The sequence below is a fragment of the Stenella coeruleoalba genome, assembly GCF_951394435.1.
Source record: "Stenella coeruleoalba genome assembly, chromosome: 3".
NCBI lineage: Eukaryota > Metazoa > Chordata > Mammalia > Artiodactyla > Delphinidae > Stenella > Stenella coeruleoalba.
Window position 1 is genome coordinate 47,436,823 of NC_137148.1, and position 23,927 is coordinate 47,460,749.

General features: G+C 40.5%; 1 protein-coding gene across 2 annotated transcripts in view; it reads right to left on the reverse strand.

The window, feature by feature from the left end:
- Positions 1 to 23,356, reverse strand: part of DEPDC1B (DEP domain containing 1B) — a 102,294-nt gene extending 78,938 nt beyond the window's left edge. For both annotated transcript variants that reach the window (XM_079918203.1, XM_079918202.1), the window contains exons 1-2: positions 23,215 to 23,356; positions 13,336 to 13,601 (exon numbers count right to left, since the gene is read on the reverse strand). In XM_079918203.1, coding sequence (XP_079774329.1) covers positions 13,336 to 13,601; positions 23,215 to 23,262 — 314 coding nt within the window. In that variant the 5' untranslated portion in view covers positions 23,263 to 23,356. The remainder of the gene's footprint in view (positions 1 to 13,335; positions 13,602 to 23,214) is intronic.
- Between the last annotated feature and the right edge of the window lie 571 nt (positions 23,357 to 23,927).

Genomic DNA, 23,927 nt, shown 5'->3' on the forward strand with positions numbered 1-23,927 from the left:
AGCAAAAGCAGTTCTAAGAGGGAAGTTTATAGCAATACAAGCCTACCTCAAGAAACAAGAAAAATGTCAAATAAACAATCTAACCTTGCATTTAAAGGAACTAGAGAAAGAACCCAAAGTCAGAAGAAGGAAAGAAATCATAAAGATCAGAGCAGAAATAAATGAAATAGAAACAAAGAAAACAATAGTGAAGATCAATAAAACTAAAAGTTGGTTCTTCGAGGAGATAAACAAAATTGATAAACCATTAGCCAGACTCATCAAGAAAAACAGGGAGAAGACTCAAATCAATAAAATTAGAAATGAAAAAGGAGAAGTTACAACAGACACCACAGAAATACAAAGCATCCTAAGAGACTACGACAAGCAACTCTATGCCAATAAAATGGACAACCTGGAAGAAATGGACAAATTCTTAGAAATGTATAACCTTCCAAGACTGAACCAGGAAGAAAGAGAAAATACGAAAAGACCAATCACAAGCAATGAAATTGAAACTGTGATTAAAACTCTTCCAACAAACAAAAGTCCAGGACCACATGGCTTCACAGGTGAATTCTATCAAACATTTAGAGAAGGGCTAACACCAAGCCTTCTCAAACTCTTCCAAAAAATTGCAGAGGAAGGAACACTCCCAAACTCATTCTCGAGGCCACCATCATCCTGATACCAAAACCAGACAAAGATACTACAAAAAAAGAAAATTATATACCATTATCACTGATGAACATAGATGCAAAAATCCTCAACAAAATACTAGCAAACAGAATCCAACTACACATTAAAAGGATCATACAACATGATCAAGTGGGATTTATCCCAGGAATGCAAGGATCTTCAATATACACAAATCAATCAATGTGATACACCATATTAACAAACTGAAGAATAAGAACCATATGATCATCTCAATAGATGCAGAAAGAGCTTTTGACAATATTCAACACCCATTTATGATAAATACTCTCCAGAAAGTGGGCATAGAGGGAAACTACCTCAACAAAATAAAGGCAATATACGACAAACCCACAGCAAACATCATTCTCAATGGTGAAAAACTGAAAGCATTTCCTCTAAGATCAGGAACAAGACAAGGATGTCCACTCTCACCGCTATTATTCAACATAGTTTTGGAAGTCCTAACCATGGCAATCAGAGAGGAAAAAGAAATAAAAGGAATACAACTTGGAAAAGAAGAAGTAAAACTGTCACTGTTTGAAGATGACATGACAGTATACATAGAGAATCCTAAAGGTGCCACCAGAAAACTACTAGAGCTAATCAATGAATTTGGTAAAGTTGCAGGATACAAATTTAATGCAGAGCAATCTCTTGCATTCCTATACACTAATGATGAAAAATATGAAAGAGAAATTAACAAAACACTCCCATTTACCACTGCAACAAAAAGAATAAAATACCTAGGAATAAAGCTACCTAGGGAGACAAAAGACCTGTATGCAGAAAACTATAAGACACTGATGAAAGAAATTAAAGATGATACAAACAGATGGAGAGATATACCATGTTTTTGGATTGGAAGAATCAATATTGTGAAAGTGACTATACTACCCAAAGCAATCTACAGATTCAATGCAATCCTTATCAAATTACCAATGGCATTTTTTACAGAACTAGTACAAAAAAATCTTAAAATTTTTATGGAGACACAAAAGATCCTGAATAGCCAAAGCAGTCTTGAGGAAAAAAAACGGAGCTGGAGGAATCAGACTCCCTGACTTCGGACTATACTACAAAGCTACAGTAAGCAAGACAATGTGGTACTGGCACAAAAACAGAAATACAGATCAATGGAACAGGATAGAAAGCCCAGAGATAAACCCACGCATCAATGGTCAACTAATCTATGACAAAGGAGGCAAGGATATAAAATGGAGAAAAGACAGCCTCTTCAATAAGTGGTGCTGGGAAAACTGGACAGCTACATGTAAAAGAATGAAATTAGAACACTCCCTAACTCCATACACAAAAATAATGTCAAAATGGATTCGAGACCTAAATTTAAGACCAGACACTATAAAACTCTTAGAGGAAAACATAGGAAGAACACTCTTTGACATAAATCACAGCAAAATCTTTTTTGATCCACCTCCTAGAGTAATGGAAACAAAAACAAAAATAAACAAATGGGACCTAATGAAACTTAAAACCTTCTGCAAAGCAAAGGAAACTACAAACAAGACGAAAAGACAAACCTCAGAATGGGAGAAAATATTTGCAAACAAATCAACAGATAAAGGATTAATCTCCTAAATATACAAACAGCACATGCAGCTCGATATTAAAAAAAACAAACAACCCAAACCAAAAATGGGCAGAAGACCTAAATAGAGATTTCTCCAAAGAAGACATACAGATGGCCAAAAAGCACATGAAAAGCTGCTCAACGTCACTAATTATTAGAGAAATGCAAATCAAAACTACAAGGAGGTGTCACCTCACACCAGTTGGAATGGGCATCATCAGAAAATCTACAAACAACAAATGCTGGAGAGGGTGTGGAGAAAAGGGAACCCTCTTGCACTGTTGGTGGGAATGTAAAGTGATACAGTCACTACGGAGAACAGTATGGAGGTTCCTTAAAAAACCAAAAATAGAATTACCATATGACCCAGCAATCCCACTACCGGGCATATACCCAGAGAAAACCATAATTCAAAAAGACACATGCAGCCCGCACACCGCGATGAAGAGTGGTCCCCGCTCGCCGCAACTAGAGAAAGCCCACGCACAGAAATGAAGACCCAACACAGCCAAAAATAAAATAAATAAATAAACAATTAATTAATTTAAAAAAAAAAAAAGCATGGCTGCTTCCAGGAGAGAGAAAGCAGGGCAGGGATCCAGCCCATGTTTAAAAAAAAAGACACATGCACCCCAATGTTCATTGAAGCACTATTTACAATAGGCAAGTCCTAGAAGCAACCTAAATGCCCATCAACATAAAAATGGATAAAGAAGATGTGGTACATATATACAATGGAATATTACTCAGCCATAAAAAGGAAAGAAACTGGGTCATTTTTAGAGACATGGATGAATCTAGAGACTGTCATACAGAGTGAACTAAGTCAGAAAGAGAAAAACAAATATCGTATATTAATGCATATATGTGGAACCTAGAAAAATGGTACAGATGAACCGGTTTGCAGGGCAGAAATTGAGACACAGATGTAGAGAACAAACGTATGGACACCAAGGGGGGAAAGTGGGGGGGGGGGGGTGATGAATTGGGAGATTGGGATTGACATGTATACACTAATATGTATAAAATGGATAACTAATAAGAACCTGCTGTATAAAAAAATAAATAAAATTCTAAACTTCAAAAAAATAAAATAAAATACACACTAAAGGGCTTCCCTGGTGGCGCAGTGATTGAGAGTCCGCCTGCCGATGCAGGAGACACGGGTTCGTGCCCCGGTCTGGGAAGATCCCACATGCCACGGAGTGGCTAGGCCCTTGAGCCATGGCCGTTAAGCCTGCGCGTCCAGAGCCTGTGCTCCGCAACGGGAGAGGCCACAACAGTGAGAAGCCCACATACCGCAAAAGAAAAAAAAAAAAAATACACACTAAAACAAAAAAAACAAAGCAAAGCACAACACAATCTGCAGTTGGTTGAATATGCAAATGTGGAGATACGGAGAGCAAAAAAAAAATTTATACTCGGATTTTTGACTGTGCAGGGGGTCGGCGCTCCTAACCCCTGCATTTTTCAAGGGTCAACTATATTTTGTTTCAAGGTCAACAGTATTTGAGAACTACCCCTGTTCAATCTACCTTCTCTGGCCTAAAGAGCTTTGTCTCCATCTGAAATTGGAGCATTCAGTAAGCCAAAGGCATTCAGTAAGCCTTTGATTTTTCTGAATTCCATTGTCCCATTCCCTACTAATGATGCATCATTCTCTATTAATGATAATAACCAGGTATCATAAATTCATAGAAAAGAAAGCTGGGTAAGGGTTAAAGAAAAAAAGAATTCCAAGAGCAAGTTGGTGAAGACCAAGTGGATAAAACAAACAAATATAAAGGGAAGGATAAAGTAACCTGATAGGCAATGTGTAACTATGACCACAAATGAAAGACCAAGATAGATAAATCACAAGTTTGCAATTTTCACAAGTTAATCACCAAAAAGCCTAAGAAAGGATGTTACAAAACAAAAGTTGATCAGTTACCAGGAGTTGTCTTTTGTGAGTGAGGGCAATCTACTTCAACCTTCTATTTAACGCACCATACTGGCATCTTTTACATCCAAAGACGGCAGTTACAATGCAACCTCCATTAGAATCAGTTAGACTAAACAGCCCAGTACAGAACTTTCAGCTCCCCACCCCCCCACCCCCGCCATGTGTAGCCATTATTCTTAGTAGACTCCATTCCTGTGCTTCAGGGATTCTGAGCTCCATCTCCTTTTCTCTGATTGCTACAGGCCAATCTGACCTGGTGCTTAGCTCTCAGGCGGTCCCAATACACACAGAAATTGTGGCACTATTTCCTAGGCCCAAAGAGCTGCCCCAGTTTTGCTACCTCTATAGGCATTGTTTGTTATTTCAGTCTGAGTTCTCGGTTGCAGAAACCAATTCTGGCTAATTTAACCAGAAAGGAGTTTGAAGATATCCTAGTAGGTCACAAGATCAATAGGAGAGCTGGAAAACCAGGATCAGAAAGTCAAAAAAAAAAAAAAAAGTTTGGACAAAAGGAAGCCCCACAGCACACACAGCAGGAACCACAAGTGACAGTCTAGTGTGAAAGCCACTGCTGGCACCAGGGCTGCTTGTCCTTGCTCCTGCAGGCCACCACTGCTATCGCAACAAACTCTAAGCTGTCCAAAGTCCTAGGTAGGAACATACCAACAGCCACGTGTAGGATGTGTGCCTGCACCGTAACTGCTCAGGGGCAGGGAGAGAGCGTCTCACCTGCCTAGGCTTCCACTGGGGGCGGGGCTCTCCTTCCCACCAAGGCTCACACAAACAAGAGATCCCACAAACTAGAAAAGGAGTCTAGAAGGCGTGGCAGCAAAAAAAAGCCAAACATCTACTATATATTTTTCTTTTTTTCTTTTTTTTTTTTTTTGGCTGCGTTGGGTCTTCATTGCTGCGCATGGCCTTTCTCTAGTTGTGGCGAGCGGGGGCTGCTCTTCATTGCGGTGCACGGGCTTCTCATTGCAATGGTTTCTCTTGTTGCGGAGCATGAGCTCTAGGCATGCGAGCTTCAGTAGTTGCAGCACGCGGGCTCAGTAGTTACGGCAAGCGGGCCCTAGAGCACACAGGCTTCAGTAGCTGCAGCACGTGGGCTCAGTAGTTGTGGCGCATGGGCTTAGTTGCTCCGCGGCATGTGGGATCTTAACGGACCAGAGATCAAACCCGTGTCCCCTGCATTGGCAGGCGGATTCTTAACCACCACGCCACCAGGGAAGTTCCCTCTACTATATATTTTTCCATCATTATCCCACAGCTATGACACTGTGAACTGGACGTTCATTCTTGACCCTTGTGGGAGGTATGGGGACAGAGACTCTGAGACACTCACCCAGTTCCAGCTCCGGAGGCTCCAAACTCCTTGAGACATTAAATAGGAACAAAGCCATTCCAAAGATTTAAACACCCACTAAACACTGTAGATGTGTCTGAATAACTGCAAGGTATTACGGATTGACAGTTGCCTTGAAAAGTACTTGAGTTACATTCCAGGCCTCAGTAAAAGAAAATGCCAAACGTCAACAAAGATTCTAAATGAAAATAGCAATTTCAGACTAATGAATAATACATTTAAAAAATGTCAGACTTCAGGCAAACCCGAAGGCCTATGGAGCAGTTAGGGTCTAGCCTGGAATTTGGCTATAAATGTGGGCCCTTCCTTCTTTTTCAGCCCCATGGCTGGCATTCTCATCCAGGCAACATCACCCCCGCCAGTTACCTTGAAAACCTCACCAGTTTCACTGCCTTAAAAATCTATTCTATTACTACTATTCAATTAACTCTATTCTATTCCCTTTTTTTTGGCCACACGGCATGGCATGTGGGATCCCTGACCAGAGATCGAACCCATGCCCCCCCGCAGTGCAGGCACAGAGTCTTAACCACTGGACCACCAGGGAAGTCCAATTAACTCTATTCTAGAACACAGACTTCATTCCTACTCAAAACACGGACCTTGGCTGCCTTTTCCTTTTACATAAATGTCAACTCCATAGCCAGATATTTAAGAAACACCACCAAATTTAGCCCTATGATTTCCTGACCTAAAACTTCTCCAGCCAGGTTAGCCTCCTCCCTCTTCTCCCAGTGAAGCTGACTTAGGTATATCTGACTGAGAGCCGTGGTCCTGTCACCTGAAATATGCTCCCCCTTCCCATCCCATCTGATCATCCAGACCCTATCCCATTCTCAGGACCCAGATGGACGTCCTCCACCTCCCTCCTCCAGGAGATCTCACAAAACTCCAGTCCACACCGACTGGGTCACAAACACAATTCCTGCACTGACCAAGACAGACAACATTACCATGATACAGTCTGGTATGATGTAGTGAAGTGGTGGGAAGGGCGGCAACTGGGGGGAATTTGCTCCAATTAAATTTGCTCCCATTTGTTCACAATTTTTTAAGACGCTGTGTTATAAGCTAATAACATTAGGTGCCTGTGGGGAAGGGAACTGGGTGGAGAGTTTGTTTTTTCTCTACTCTAGTCAGTTCCAGATTTATTTATTCCAGGTCTACTATCACACTGTTTAGCCCTATGGCATTTTAGTTTCTGATAAAGCAGAAGGTCTTGTTGCCCAAGATTTTTTTGGCTACTTTTGTGCCTTCTCTCTTCCGGATGAATTTTTACTACTGTCGACTGAAAAAAATGGACGACCTAAAACTTCAGAATCATGTATTATTTGGCGAACTTTCTCAGGAGTTCAAGCCTGGAAGGCAGCCTCTCAGATAGCTCTGAGAAACTGCTCTGAAGAGGTAAGGGGAGAGCCAAGATATATAGGAGTTTTGTAACAAAGTCCAGATAGTGGGAACATCAAAAGATTAATTAAAGAAAACCACATATCTCAAGTTAATTAACTTGGCGCTTTTCTATGTATGGGAAGATGCAAGAGTCTGGGCTCACTGAAATCATCCCTTTGACATGCACCTTAGCTATCTGGGGCCAGTATCCTGTGCTCTCCCATCCTGAGTCCCCTCAGGGCTCAACAAGGTGGCTGCAGTGGCTGATTGCTCGATGGCTGCAACATCCTTTGTTTACTGATAATGGCAGGCAGCATTCTTAGTCCACAGTATCCAGAAGCAAGTGGGGTACTGGTATGGAGCAGAGGTGCCCAGAAGAAGTCATCCTATCATTGTAAACTTCCAAACAATACAATTTATTGATTACTCTTTTACTGGAATGATTTTAAAAATTGAAAATAAAAGCAATATGTACTCAATGTGTAAAATTAAGAAGAGAGAAAATAATTTATGCTGTCTTTAAGCCCTCTATCCAGAAATAACTACTGTTAACATTGTGACTTTTCTATATTTTTTTGCTTAAGCCTTTACATGGGAAAAAGTAAGAATAAACTATTTTCTATCCTGCTCTTCCCCCTCTACCCCCCACTCTATTTCTATTGTGCATTTGAAAGTTATTCAGCTTCTTCTCATCCAGGACAAACTAGCATTTAAGGTATTAAAAAGAACAACACAACTTGAGAATAAATAATAAAAATAAGAAAGCTTCAATGCAAGTTCAAGGCCTGAACCCCACCTGGGGGAGCAAAGTAGAAGGGAAATTTTTATTGTATATACTCTTTTGTACTTTGTAAATTTTGAAACACATGAATGTATTACCTTCACAAAATACACAAAATTGAAAAACAAAAATGAGAAAAAAATTTCAATGATTAAAAACACAATGCCAGTTAAACGAAACAGCTGTGTCAACCCAAGGACTGCCAGTGTAGTACCTCTAAGCTTTTGTTACAGGTTCATTTTGGTTAATTAATTCAATGCTGCCTTGGTTCTGCTACATATCTTTTTTATATATGCATACTCTCTCTCAAAAGAGATTGCAAAATTAGGGAGGAAAAGAATGTTACATTTCTTTCATATCTTCTTCATCGCCTAGGGCTTGGAAAACATCTATGATATGTACTCAATATTTGGAACCATAAAAGTTTAGAATGGAAAAAGACCTTAAAGATCTAGTCCAGCGCTGTCATCCTATAGATGAAAAAAACTGATGCATAGGAAATGTACAAAATTTATCCAACTATCACAGGATAAAAACTCAGGACTTTAAATGAATAAAAACAAAAGAAAAACAACTCACAATCACAATTTTAAGCTTTACTATAAAAACAAAAGGTGTCCACTAGAGGGAGCCAATAGTCCATTAACTTGAAGAAGTTCCTATTGGTCCCTTCAAAAGACCTATAGGGTAATAATAAAGACTTTTTCCCAGAGCCACAGAAAATGACTGAAGGGCCATATACCTCAATCAATGTAAATTAGGATTTCTTTCACTAGAGGTAAAAATAGAGATTTTTCAAATCTCCAGCATTAAAAAAATGTTATTAGCATATAGTAAAATTTATTCTTTTTTTCGTGTGTGTGTGTGTGTGTGTGTGTGTGTGTGTGTGTACTGCTCTATCCATTTTAACACACATATACACTTTGTAAAACCACCATCACAATCAACAAACAGAACAATTCAATTATTCACAAAAAACCTCCCTCCTGCTCTGACTTAGTCACACCTCCCACTGCACTGGATATGCACAGAAGCGTTCCATATAGATGTTCAGTGTTTATCCATTCACCCATACGAACATTTGAATTAACAGAGATGCTATAAATATTTAGGTACGGAAGGGTAAGCTGGGATGAAGTGAGATGGTAGCATTGACATATATACACTAACAAATGTAAAATCGATAGCTAGTGGGAAGCAGCCGCATAGCACAGGGAGATCAGCTCAGTGCTTTGTGACCACCTAGAGGGGTGGGATAGGGAGGGTGGGAGGGAGGCTCAAGAGGTAGGGGATATGGGGATATATGTATATGTATAGATGATTCACTTTGTTATACAGCAGAAACTAACACAACATTGTAAAGCAATTATACTCCAATAAAGATGTTAAAAATATATATATTCACATACAAGTTTTTGTGTGAACATAAGCTTTCATTTCTCCAGGGTAAACGCCCAGGAGCAGGAATATGAAGTCATATATAAGTACATGTTTAACTTTAAAAGAGACTGCCAAACTGTTTTCCAAAGTGACTACCAATCTAGGCTTCCCACCACCAATGGAGGAGATTTCCAATTGCTCTGCATCCTCTCTTGATTTTGGCGTTATTAGTATTCTTATTTTAGCCATTCTACTAGATATGTAGTGGTATCTCACCATGGTTTTAATTTGCATTTCCCTAGTGCTAATAATGTTAAACATCTTTTCAGGTGCTTATTTATTTATTTCAGGTGCTGTCTGTATATCTTTGATGACGCATCTTTATATCTTTGATGAAGTGTCTTTTCAAATCTATTATTTGTTGTTTGTTTTCTTACAGTTGAGTTTTGTGAATTCTTTATATATTCTTGATACCAGTTCACTGTCATATATGCGATTTACAAGTATTTTCTCCCCAACATTCGCTTGTCCTCTCATCCTCTTAACAGTGCCTTTCACATAGCAAAAGTTTTTAATTTTGATGAAGTCCAATTTATCATGTTTTTTCTTTTATAAATCATGCTTTTGGTGTCATGTCTAAAATCTCCTTGCCTAACCCCAGGGCATAAAGATTTTCTGTTTTTCTAAAATTTTTTTAGTTTTACATTGAATTCTATGAATGAATTTCTGTATTAAAAAATTAGGTTTAGGTTGAGGTTCATTTTTTTGCATGTAGATGAATAGATGTCCAACTGTCCCAACATTGTGAGCATTGGTGGTATAGTGGTAAGCATAGCTGCCTTCTAATTGTTCCAACATCATTTGCCAAAAAGACTGATCTTTTCCCTTTAAGTTACCTTTACATCTTCGTCAAAAATCAACTGGCCATGTTTGTGTGTGTTTCTGGACTCTGTTCTGTTCCACTGACCCAAGTGTCCATCCAACCCTTCACCAACACCAGTCTTCATTACTGTGATTTTATAGAGTAAGTCTTAAAACTAGGTAGCATGACTCCTGCTTTTTAAATAAAGAACAGTGAAAGTCACGTTCAAGAAAGCTGACAAAATCTACATAACAAATTTTAGGTTCAAATTAAACATTTTGGAAATAAGCCAGAAAAAAAGCAAATATGAGGGAAAAGACAGAAAGAAACGGAGAGAGAAATGAAGTAGAAGAAAAAGAAAAGGGGAAAGAAGTGGGAACATGCCAGTCATACACATAAAGTGGTATAAACAGAGAAAGAAATAGAGAAGGAAAGGAAAAAAGGCACAGGAAGAGGAAGGAAAATAAAAAGAAAATGGTTCCCTGCACATTAGATCACAAGCACTACACCCGAGCCAGTGAATTTCTATCCGTAAGCCATGAATACCGTGGTTACAACTGCATACCAGAGCTAGCATCAGTAGTAAGAACAGGGCAAGGGCCCGGTGGAGGCTCCAGACCAAGGACCCATCCTGCTAAAGATCTAAAGCCGGCCAAACACTTTCCTCATTTAATAGTCCAAAACAAGCAATGATCATAATACACACCTCTATTTCTACATAACCCACTTCATTAGGTTTAAATAATCCTATGTAACTGTCTGTTCCCATACATAAATGGGCCAATTCAATGATCCCCATGGAATTTACTGATGTTTTGTTTAGAGGTTTCAAAGAGACAACTGTCTAGTTCTCTGAGGATGAACTATCCACCCTGTCTACCATACGGGGTTGTCACGAAGATCAAATGAGATCATAAAGAATTGCTTCATAAACTGAAATTTCTTATAAAATCACTGGTTCTCTTCATCCAAAGTCTGGGGCCACGAAGCTTTGTTAGACACAGATGACAGCATATGGCTCGACTATGAGGACCCTTTAGTGAAATCGAAAATTGTCTCCACTGGCAGCCAGTCCAGCTCTCTTTCTAGTCACCCACGTTACTAACAGCAAAGAGTGGTTCAGTAAATAGCTCTGGGCCCTTCTCTGCAAAATCTCCTCTGTTAGGGACATTCAGATATTAGGATCTCACTTTCCTTTCTTACACACAAAAATTCACTATTTCCCCCTACTTTCTATACTTAACTCTTGGATTCTTGAAAAATAAAATCATAGTTAACAAATGTAAATGCAGTCACACAGCAAATATGACATGTTTTTAAACTAAAAATAAGATTTGACACATTCCAAAATAAAAGCTTCACTCATCATTTCTGTTATAAAATTCTCCTGTGGTGTGTGTGTAATTTCTGTCTTTAAAAAATACTCTAAGAGTCTTTATATTTCATGTTGCTTTCTCTAACTATGCCTTTCTGTAATTCACAGACCCAGGAAACCACCTATCCCCTGCTATATTTATGTAAGTGTTTAAGCTGATTATGTTTACCTTACCTCCTTTATTTGAGAAGACAGCTGATCATTTAATATGTATTACATAGTACTTTATACATTACTGGAATTCTGTGAATATATGAACGTGTGTTGACTACACTGAATATTTCTGGTTTATGATTCTGTTTACTCATTCGGTCATTAGTTTATTTAATAAGCTAGTCAACCTCATGCCATGGCAATGGAGGCAGTCTGACACGCCACAAGAACACAGGCTTCAGAGATAGAGACCTCAGTTTAAATCCTGACTCTTACTACTACCTGAGTAACTTTGGACAAGTCAGTAACTTTGGCCTCATTAATTTCCTGATCTTTAAGATCAAGATAATACCACCAACATCTACAGGTGCTGAGTTCAATGACGACTGTGCAATGAGTCTGGCACATCACAGGTGTTGTTGGTATCAGTTCCTTTCTTAGACCTTAGAACTAAGCTCTAAGAAAGTTCTAAGTAAGAACTTAGTAAGATGCTATACATCTGAAACTAATATAATATTGTAAATTAACTTATACTTCAATTAAAAAAACACAGGCAATTAAAAAAAAAAAAGAATCCCCAGTGAAGTACGGCATTTGGAACCAAGGATAGAGTTTCCACTGCCTGATACTAATAAGCACTGTGGTCTCAGACCAGGCTAAAGTCACCCAAGATTCTAATTAAAAGTTGGATCAGCAAGCTAGAGATAACTGCCAAATGGAGAGACAACTAATTGCCCAGCTGACAACCTGGACATCTAGAAGAGGGAGATTGCTGATGGAATTCCGTGACGAAGTTAGATCCTAAACGTACAAAGTTGTCTGGCCTTAGCCTTGGTGCTGGTGACCACCCTCCCCTTGCTCTGCAGCCTTTCTCAGCCTCTAGTCCCCAAAGGAACCAAAGAAATGACTCAGATAGGAAACAGTCACGTTTTCTCTGCTCAAACCCAGGTGCCCCCGTGGCCCCAAAATGCCTCGCTGAATGTGCTGTAAGAGAATTCCTTATTCTTCTGTTGGAGTAAAAGGCAGCAAATATTAAGGGCCCATCATCTTCGTTTCTTCATTTAATACCTCTCAGGTTCTTAGCACTTTGGTAGCCCTCTCTGTAGATAGCTCAACAATTCCTCTTTTCTGGACTCGTGTGACTTCATTCCTCTTTAGTATTCTCCCATTCCCTGAATCCTAGGCAGGTCTCCTCCACCTCCAGCAATGAAACAGTCTAGCATGCAGTGAGGACAGAAGTGTCAGCAGAGAGACATCCTTACCCTCAGATTATTGGGTAGTAAGTGAGCAATCATAAAACAGCACTAAAACACGAGCAAAAATGTTTAGGGAAAAGTAGACATGCACTGCAGGGTTAATCTGAGACATCGGGGAATTCTAGTACAACTCTTCATTATAGACCTGAGCTCCACTTAAAGATCAGACGCCTCTGCCACTAACCCCCTGAATACACACCTTCACACTGCTCAGAAAGGTGCAAGACAGAACTACTGTTTCACCCTTTCAGGTTCCCCAGGAGAGGTACTAAGCTACTATAGCCATCCTCCCAGTGTGCAAAAGGCACAAAAAGTCTTCCTCACTGAAAAGCCACTGCAACAAAAGACTACTTAAGGGGTGCTCTATGAAGAAGAGAGCACCAAGAAAAACTGTAATCAATTTTGCTGTAGCAGCAGATTCAGTTCTCCACCCAACAAATCACAAGTTGAAGCATCACGCCCACGGACAAGTAAGCTCTTTCACATGAGGAAGTTTCAACAGACTGACCAGACCCACTGGTCCTCCCCAAACTCCTCCCCTTCGGGGCTGACTTGTTGCCATTACCTGTACAAGTGACGGTTGTCTTCAAAGTCTTCCTGGCCCCATTTTCCCTTGATGTCTTCAATAACGTGATTCTTCAGGAATTTTTTTAGCAGCTGGACCGTTTGTTTGCGGGTCACTTCGGGGCCAAAGTTTTGGCTGCGCCTCAACAGCTCATGTAGCCAATCCACAGCTTCGGCCGCTGTGAAGCAACGTTCATAACTTTTGAAACGACACCGATGTTTCCGTAACGGCATCTTGGTGCGAAAAAGCTCGACTGTTTCATTCCACTAGGGGCAAAAAGAGAGGAATGTATTTAGTGATCGATTGAGTTTTTTACAAGGTTATTACATCCCAAATATTTAAGACAATGAATGCAGTTTTTCCATTTAAAAGACTGCCTTAAGGGGACTTCCCTGGTAGCGCAAATGGTTAAGAATCCACCTGCCAATGCAGGGGACACAGGTTCGAGCTCTGGTGGGGAAGATCCCACATGCTGCGGAGCAACTAAGCCCGTGCACCACAACTACTCAGCCTGCACTCTAGAGCCCACGAGCCACAACAACTGAAGCCCGCGTGCCTAGAGCCCATGCTCCGCAACGAGAAACCACCGCAACGAGAAGCCCGCGCATCGCAACGAAGAGTAGCCCCCCCCCGCCGCAACTAGAGAAAGCCCACGTGCAGCAACGAAGACCCAACACAGCCAAAAATAAATAATTATTTTTTCAATAAAAATAAATAAACAAAAGACTGCCTTAATAACAGACGGAGCCTTGAAATTTTTTTTATTTACAACCTTTACACGCTAAAGAGAAAGTAACTTTTACAAACGCATTTATTCATGCAATAAATATTTACTGGAGATGTTGCCATCAAGTTGTCCAATGATGTGAACTTAACGGATTTTTACATTAATGAGAAACATATGAACAAAAATAATGTAAAACTGAGCTCAATATGCATAATTCACTTCTTAGAGCCCTGTGTTTAATACGAGTTTACCTCATTCTGCATGTATTTACTGTTCGTTACACGAAAGGCACTGTATGGGGAGAGGAAAAGGGAGATGCATAAAATACAGTGCCTGGTGTCAAAGCATGTTTAAAAATTCTGCATTATATTTTCCTATTTTAAAAAAATCTACCTGGTCCGGAAAGATCCCACATGCAGCAGAGCAACTAAGCCCATGTGCCACAACTCCTGAGCCTGTGCTCTAAAGCCCACGAGCCACAATTACTGAGCCCACATGCTGCAACTACTGAAGCCCACGTGCCTAGAGCCCATGCTCCACAACAAGAGAAGCCACCGCAATGAGAAGCCCACGCACCACAATAGAAGAGTAGCCCCCGCTCGCCGCAACCAGAGAAAGCCCGCGTGCAGCAACGAAGACCCAACACAGCCAAAGATAAGTAAATTAATTAATTAAAAAAATAAAATCTAGACATCCAAGCCATCATCAGCCATCCCTAAATTAAATGAAATGTTCACATATGGTGTTCTTCCTGCATAATTACTCCAACATTTTCTTAGGACCCTCGTCTTCCCACCATTCCTTCTAAAAGTCCCGAAAACTCGGAGTCTTACTCTCATAACCATTCTCTCTCCTCTTATGCTCCTCTTGCAAGTCTATCACTTTACAGACTCTGAGCCTTATTTTTCACCTACCTTCCTACTGAAATCAGCTCTTCTGATTTCACCTTTTTCTTTCAGTGATAGTTCTGACCTCAGCATATTCTTTTTATTTTGCCCAACACTGGTTCCCTGTCTTCTCTTCCAACCAGGCCTCTTCTTCCAGGTTTCTCTTCATATGCTCTACTGCCCAATCACCTCTGCACCTGTTGTCCCATTTCTCTTCTCTCTTTGATGGCTAACTTTCTCAGCCACAGTAATCATTCCTGAGTATACAACACCAGGTGCTTTAAGGGCCCAGGTAGGGTCTGTGCAAGCAGGCACCCTGGATGTGCAGCACCAGACACAACAAACACACAGTTGGTACTCAACAAGCAAACGCCTAACTGGTCTTTCACTTTCCTTATTTTTTTTTTTTTAACTACCCCCGAACCTCATTCAACTTAATTCTACTTTGACTCCCAGTCATGTCTTTCTCCTGGCCAAACTCAAACATCTTTTTGTCCTATGCATATCAATCTTTCTACTTCCTTTGACACTACTATAAGCCATGCTCCAAATTAAGTTGGTCCAGATTTAAACTTTTTCTTTTTAACTTTCTTAAAACCACACACAGGGCTTCCCTGGTGGCGCAGTGGTTGAGAGTCCGCCTGCCAATGCAGGGGACATGGGTTCGTGCCCCGGTCCGGGAAGATCCCACATGCCACGGAGAGGCTGGGCCCGTGAGCCATGGCCGCTGAGCCTGCGCGTCCGGAGCCTGTGCTCCGCAACGGGAGAGGCCACAACAGTGAGAGGCCCGCGTACCGCAAAAAAACAAAAAAAAAAAAAAAACAAAAAAAAACCACACACACACAAAAACAATACAAGCTGTAGAGTAAGATAACCTATAACCAGAATTTCTAAAACAAAACAAAAAATTCAAATCAAGAAAGGACAGACACTCCATACAAAAATGGGAAAACAAACAGGCACTTCACATAAAAGAACCTCCAAATTTACCATAACATACGCAGATATTCAATCTCATTAAGTAGCAGTGAAATGCAAAAGAAATCTATAATGCAATACCACTACATGCCTACAGAATGGCTAAAATGAAAAAGGCAATATACTAAGTGTTACCAAGGGAACATGGAACAACTGGAAATTATATGCACACTGTATAACCCAGCAATTCCATTCTTAAGTATATATGCCACAGAAATATGTTCACCAAAAGCCACCCTGCTCATAATAGCACTATCTTAATAGACAAAAACAACCCAAATATCCACCAACATAAGAACAGATAAATTGATTCATGCAATGGAATGCTGCACAGCAATGAGAATGAACTATTGCTACATGCAATAACATAGATGAATAACATAGATAAAATATAATTGATATAAGAAGGCCAGATGTGAAAAGTACTATATGATTGTATTTACATAAAGTTTAAAAGCAGACAAAAGCTAATCCATGGTATTAGAAATCAAAGTAGTGGTTAATTTGTATGAAGGTAGGGACTGGGAGGGGCGGAGGGACATCTGGGCTGCTGGTAATGTCATATTTCTTGATGTGGGCATTGGTTAAATGGGGCGCTCACATTGTAAAAATGCACTGAGTTGTACGCCTATAATTTGTGTGCTTTTCTGTACATGTTATGCAGAATAAAGGGCTAAAAAAAAAACACACATACACACACACACACACACACACACACACACTCATATATTAAAATCTTCCTTGAGAGCAATCCACAATTTTAAATTACCAACCTGAAAGTTGATAAATATGAACTAGCTGATTGTGCTGGTAAACTGAATGTGGAAGAGATTAAGGAGGGTAGCTGAAGAAAAAACAAAGTGAGTGGATGAAAGAGGGACTTGAATGTAAACAGAGGAGAAGCAGGGCAAACTGGCTAGAATGAAATAATGAACAGCAGAAAGAGAGCCAGGAAGAGTCCATGAATGTTGATTTAGGTTCACTCTCTACCCACCTCCCTCACCAAGTTACTGTGACGTCTCTCGTGAGATCATGCTTACGAAAGCCCTCTGTAAAAGATAAGGCATTCCTCAAGCATAAGGAGAATATATAAAATTCCCAGGATAATCTCTTGAAACAAATTACAGGTTCAATCTATTCTGGAGCTAGAAGGAAACTTTGGGGCAAAATCAAGATCCAAAGAGGACAGGCAAGTTGGCACATGTCACTCAGGTATTTAGTCTCATAATAAGATCTGGAAACCTACTCTATGCTCTCCTTCTCGAGTGGTCATTTCATTATAACAAGAACCTACAAACTTCAACATAGCTTTAAACAATTTCCACATATTTTTAAACATTGGCTGTTTGGGTCTTTTTTTCAATTCTCTGCTGACACCAACCTTGCATTTCAGTCCTGATTAATATATGTTGGGAGATGGGGAGGAAAGAAGAGTTAATAAAAAAAAGAGTTTTATTTATTTTAGGTTGATTGATAAATTTAATGCATAGTACTTTATGCATTACTTAATAAAAGAATGAAGATACGGCTCTCTGGGGCCCAATATTTCAAAATATAAGTAAATATGCCTGTTATTTGACTCAAGCTGGTTAGCAGTTCCTCTACTGTCACTTTAATTACAGAATAATGCACACTGTAACAAATTAAATGCAGAAATATATACAAAAGACTCTGCCCTGTCTCTCTCCAATCCCACATATCTATTAATCATACATACACATAGATAGAATCCTTCCCTTTGTATGTATGTATTTCGTTTATTATCACTGTCGCTGTTTGCTTCCTTTTTGAAGAAATGAGATCAACCATATTGTACATATTATCCTACAACTTGCTTTTGCATTAAACATACCAGGGTATTTTTGTGTCAGTACCTATAGATATAGCCCATTTTATGAATGAATGAGTTCCATAATTTATTCAACCATTTTCCAACTAATGGGCATGCAGCTGTTTCCAGTTTGTTGTTTCACAAGTATATCCTTGTTTACATAACCTAATGTATCAATCCTTTTATTTATTTAAACCAGTTGTAGCAATTCACACTCCCAGCAATGCTGTATGAGCCTGCTGCCTTACCTCTGGCCATTCCTAGATATTATCATTCTTTTGCCTGCCAATCTACACACAAGAAATGGTATCTTTATATTTTGTTTGTATTTTCCTGCCTTTATCTTCAGTCATTTTTATTTCTTCATTTGAGACTTGCCATTTTTCTTCTGGGTTGTCTTTCTCTATCTTTTACTTAATTTTAAGAACTGTTTAAATCTAGAATTTGAATCTAAGTGCACAGAAGTCAGGAAAGTTACTCTATTTTGCTCAGTTCAGTATCCCCACAACTGAGGACAGTGCCTGACATACAGTACATGTGTTTAATAAATACGTATTGAATGAATATAAATAGGGAATATTAATCCTTTTTCAAATATATTAGAAATGTTTTCCCCTGACTTATCAATTTGTTTATTTGGTCTCTAGCTATATAAAGGTTTCACTGATGATTATATTGTTTTAAGAAAACAAATATATCTTCTTATCTTTATAGCTTCAGGGTTTACTCCCTCAATTGGGAAAGTTTCCCTATCCTGAGATATTAAAAATACTTATCAAATTTTTCTTTTAATATTTTACAGGGATTTTAATATCTGAATCTTCAACTGAAATTTTTTATGTTGTGGGGAGGAGATATCCAACTCTATTTTCTCCCAAATGGAGAGTCAATTATGCTACCCTTCTCTCACTAAACTGAAATAGTAAGCTACCTTACATACTACCTTTCTTGATTCTGTTTCTTTCTTTTTTTTTTAAATAGCTAGCTATGAACGAACTTTGAAACTGTTAATGTTTTACTTTATTATTTTTTTTTAACTTTTTATTTTGCTTTTTGTTTGTTTTTTAATTAATTTTATTTATTTATTTATTTTGGCTGCATTGGGCCTTCATTGTTGCACACAGGCTTTCTCTAGTTGTGGCGAGCGGGGGCTACTCTTTGTTGCAGTGCGTGGGCTTCTCATTGCGGTGGCTTCTCTTGTTGAGGAGCACAGGCTCTAGGTGCGCGGGCTTCAGTAGTTGTGGTGCACGGGCTTAGCTGCTCCGTGGCATGTGGTATCTTCCTGGACCAGGGCTCGAACCCGGGCTCGCCTGCACTGGCAGGCAAATTCTTAACCACTGCACCACCAGGGAAGTCCTTGATTCTGTTTCTGAACTCTTTTTTTTTTAATCCCACCGAGCTGTTTGTCTATTCCTAAACAATACTACACTGGTGTGATTACAGTCTATTAATACTAAATTTAAATTTCTGGTAGGTCAAAGTCACCTATAGTCATCTTTTTTAAAACCTTTTAATTCCTCCACTTTTACTCTTCTGTATGAGCTTTCTACTCAATGCATCCCCACACAGGGAGGAAAAAATCTATTAGGATTCTGATTGGTTTTTTAGCTATTCTGGTGATAGCTAGTTTTCATTTTACACTAGAAATTTTCTAAGAAGACATCCTTATCAAAGCCTCATATCTCTTTTTTAGAAAAACTCATAAAAAGAATTTTTAATTTATTTATTTTGATTTTTAATAGCATTTAACATTAGGATATTTACTGAATCCATGAGACACTTTAGATTTTCAAAACCTAGCAAGGACCGTGATCTCTGCTCCCACGTATTTCCAAAAATAATTCAGTCATTATTTGGCTACTCTGCCAAGAAAGAAAAAGTTACCTTTAAAATAACTCACTATCCTCAGTAACATTTAGAAAGAAAATATCCTACATCAACAAAGAACTAGATAGAGCTTGAGAATGTGATTGTTTCAACGACGTATTACGAGACAATCTTTATAGCAAAGCGGACAAAACAGATTTGTTTTGTGATTAAAAAACATTTTTTGTTTATTTCAAACCCCTAGTTTAAGGCATAAAGAATCATACAACTGGGGCTTCCCTGGTGGCGCAGTGGTTAAGAAGCCACCTGCCAATGCAGGGGACACGGTGTTCGAGCCCTGGTCCAGGAAGATCCCACATACCGCGGAGCAACTAAGCCCATGCTCCACAACTACTGAGCCTGCGCTCTAAAGCCCGCAAGCCACAACTGCCAAGCCCCCGTGCCACAACTACTGAAGGCCATGCGCCTAGAGTCAGTGCTCCGCAACAAGAGAATGAGAAGCCCACGCACCACAAGGAAGAGGAGACCCCACTCGCCACAACTAGAGAAAGCCAGCATGCAGCAACAAAGACCCAACACAGCCAAAGATAAAAATAAAAATAAATAAATTTATATTAAAAAAATCATACAACTATTTTTGCTTAACGTGACAAATACTGAGTGTTGAAATGTGCTTCCTATTCTTTTCTCTTGAATATTTATTCCATTTCTTTACTTCTTAATATCAAAAGTATTATGATATAGCACCTGGCCAGGGACTTCAGAGGCAAACGAACGCTAGATCTAGATGTACTTGCCACATACTGGCAGTGTGAACTTGGTCAAGTCAGTTCACCCCTTTACACCTCAATAAAATGAGGGAATTGGACTACATAATCTTTAGAGTCCATTCAAACTCTCAGATTCAATGATGGCTGTAAGTCTTTTAAAGTTTACTAGTTGCATCAGAAGATACAGACAACTCAGAACTAAGTTCAAAGAAAGGATCAGTAGATTTAAGCAGTTTCAGAAAAAGCAATTGTCTTTCTCATTATTTTTCTTTTTCTTTTTTTTTAATTTATTTTTGGCTGTGTTGGGTCTTCATCGCTGCGCACGGGCTTTCTCTAGTTGTGGTGAGCGGGGGCTACTCTTCGTTGCGGTGCAAGGGCTTCTCATTGTCGTGGTTTCTCTTGTTGCAGAGCACGGGTTCTAGGCGCACAGGCTTCAGCAGTTGTGTCATGTGGGCTCAGTAGTTGTGGCTCATGGGCTCTACAGCGTAGGCTCAGTAGTTGTGGCGCACAGGCTTAGTTGCTCCGTGGCATGTTGGACCTTCCCGGACCAGGGCTTGAACCCGTGTCCCCTGCATTGGCAGGTGGATTCTTAACCACTCTGCCACCAGGGAAGCCCTCTCATTATTTCTTTTTAACTAATGAACTATTTCATATGTGGGTTAAAATGAAAGCTATTTCAGTGAAGATGAATAAGTTGCTAATTAGCTTCCATATTCACCATGAATTGACTTACAGTGTCTGTCATTTTATTTTGGGCATAGAAATTTACCTAGTTCATAAAATGCTATTTTCAGATAAGACTTTGGTGTCTTAGAAAATGGAGCTGTACATAGTTTGAGAAAGTATAGTGAGCCATGAAAGGAGGAAGTAAACGCCTGCTCTTTGTGTACCAATAGGTTTTTCCCAAGCTTTTCCTGAAGATTAGGTTGAGGATGATGTTGGGAGAAGATGGAAATGCTAAGCTGGGAGCCAGGGAGGAAAGGCGAGCTGGGGCAGATAAGTACAGAGGACTAATCACAAACTTTATGATTTAACTGATTAAAGCTGTAAAGCACAACTGAATTATGTTCAGGGAAACAGAGATTTTACAATGAGGGGAAAGTACCTGTAATGACTACAGAGATCACTGATAAATCAGTAATATTCACTTAAAAAAATGGCTATTGTTTTCTGTGTTTTCAAAAATCTTAGTTTACGATCAAGATTCTCAAATAGAATAAAGTTGAGAACTGAATTGACTACCTAGGAAATTCTGGTATTTTCATTAATTATTCACATATTTAATTTCCTACTTAACTTGATCAGTCTTGGCTAAATCTGACTCAAATATCACTTCTTGGGGACTGAAGACTTCTGAAGAACAGGGTACTTTTCTTTGTAAATTCCTTTGATAATATTTTAATGTGACTCAGAATCAAGAATGCCTTTCACATAGGCACTCTGCATTTATAAAATGTGGTACTTCAAACAATTCTGTGAATGAGATTAAAAAACAGTTCCAATTATCATGTAATTTATTTTTTTAGTCTAAAGCTGGAAGAATGAGAACTGGTTACCCCAAGATCCAGAGTCTCTCTCTATTTCCCCTGCATTAGTGCTGTGAATAAATTGGCAGCAGGGGAGTGTTATTTTCCCTCCACAAAGAATAGTAAAGTTTTTGAAAGTCCCTGATAAGGCACAACCTGTATATCTCATCCTTAAAGATGGACCTACCAACACACCATTGTAAAGCAATTATACTCCAATAAAGATGTTAAAAAAAAAAAAAAAAAGATGGACCTACCAATAGCCTTGACCCCAGATGGTTTCAAGTGGTAGAGGCAACTGTGAAGTGGAAGCAGATATGAAAAGAGGTTTTATAAAATCCTATTTGTTCCCTGCTACCAGCATCCATACCTCTTAGAGGCAGGTCCAAAGGAAAACCTAAATTTATATGTGTTGAATTTTTTTTCAATGAATGAATCATTATGGGTGTCTGTAGTACATTGTTTGCAAAGATGACTACGATAACTCCTTCCATCCTGTTCTCACCTTTTCCTGGATATCCCTTAGGGTGCATAGAACAAGGAGCCTAATTCCCAAGTTAGCTGGGGCCAGAGAAGTGTTGACAGACCAAGGAGAGCAGTCCTTTCCTCCCAAATCACCTTTAAGCTTTCATAGAAAGTTGTCTAAAACTTACTCTAGACATTACCAAATTATCGCCACTTACTCCATTATGAAATCGCTAAAATCACTTGCTCCAGGTCACAAAGAAATCAAGTACGCCTCAGAACTCTGATTACCAAAGCCCTTCTCCCAGGAAAACAGTCAGCACCCTGGACCAGGGTCTGCAAAGGCTCTTTCAAACCCTAAGTCCCGGCCCACCCTCCTCATTTAGGTCGGTGCTCACAGAAAAAGAAACGTCAGGAGCCGGAAACGTGGCCAGGGCGATCCACCTCTGTTCTGGGCACCGTTAGAAAGAACCTCAAGTGTCACCACAAGTGACACTCGGGACGGAGACACGCTCCAGGCGGCGGGTGGCCCTAAAGTTACGGACTGGGGCGTTGGATTCCGGAGGACAGGAGAGGGGAGAGGGGTGTCACCCTGGTCTTCCGGACGCTTTAAACAGGGAGGCGCCGTTGATTGGCGAGAACCCAGCCAACGTCTCGGGGTCGAAGCTGCGCCCACCCTGGACGGGCTGGACCCCAGGCCCGGTTAGCCTTTCTTTGAGCGTCGTCCAGAATACCGCCGCCCGACCCGAAACATGTCCCGCCTCCAGACCCGGGCCCGGCCTGCCCTGGAGAAGCGAGGACTGACGAGTACGCAGTCGGCACTCAGGCCGGGGCCTCGCTTCGCCCAGATCCCGGTATGCACACTCACCAGCCTGGTGGCCCGGTATGGCCCGGGCCCCACGATGCGGTGCTCCATGGCCCGCACGCAGCGGCGGCCGCGGCCACACCAACGCAGATCCCGGAGAGTCCTAGGCGCCGCAGTTTGAATCCCGAGCCCACGCGCTGCAGGCGCTGATTGGGCGGTGCGGCGGCACGTGACGGGAACTGCGGGGCGGGGCCGCCGGGGCCCCACGGAGGGGGCGGTGGGCGTCTCCTCCGAGACCTGCTGCGGAGCGGCAGTAGGTTCACAACCGCCAGGGGTGGAGTCCGCGGCCCACCCTCGCCCACCCCGCGCACACGCAAGCAGTCTCCGCAAAAGGGTCGTTGAACGTGTGTAATTCAGTGACCGAAAGCCGGTTGGACTGGAGAGGCAAATCCCTGTCCGTCCTTCCAAGTGCACCGTGAACCTGGTGGTGCGGCGAAGATTGGGAGAAGTGGGTAGTGAAAGGAAGCGAGGGGACAGCCTCTTCAAGTGGAGGGACATGTAAAAACTAGATAAGAGCTCTTGGCCACAGGGAGTGTCGACAGCGTGTAAGAACAACAAAGAGCTGGAAAAGAGCCCCATTCAGCTTCCTGTGTTGTTCTTCTGGTAGAGTGGTCTTTCCCTGGAATTTAAGTTCTTTGTTTTTTGGATCTGACTGAAATTTTCAGTCCTATGCCACAGGGCTCTGAGTTCATTTTGCTGCTCAGAATTTTCCCCCT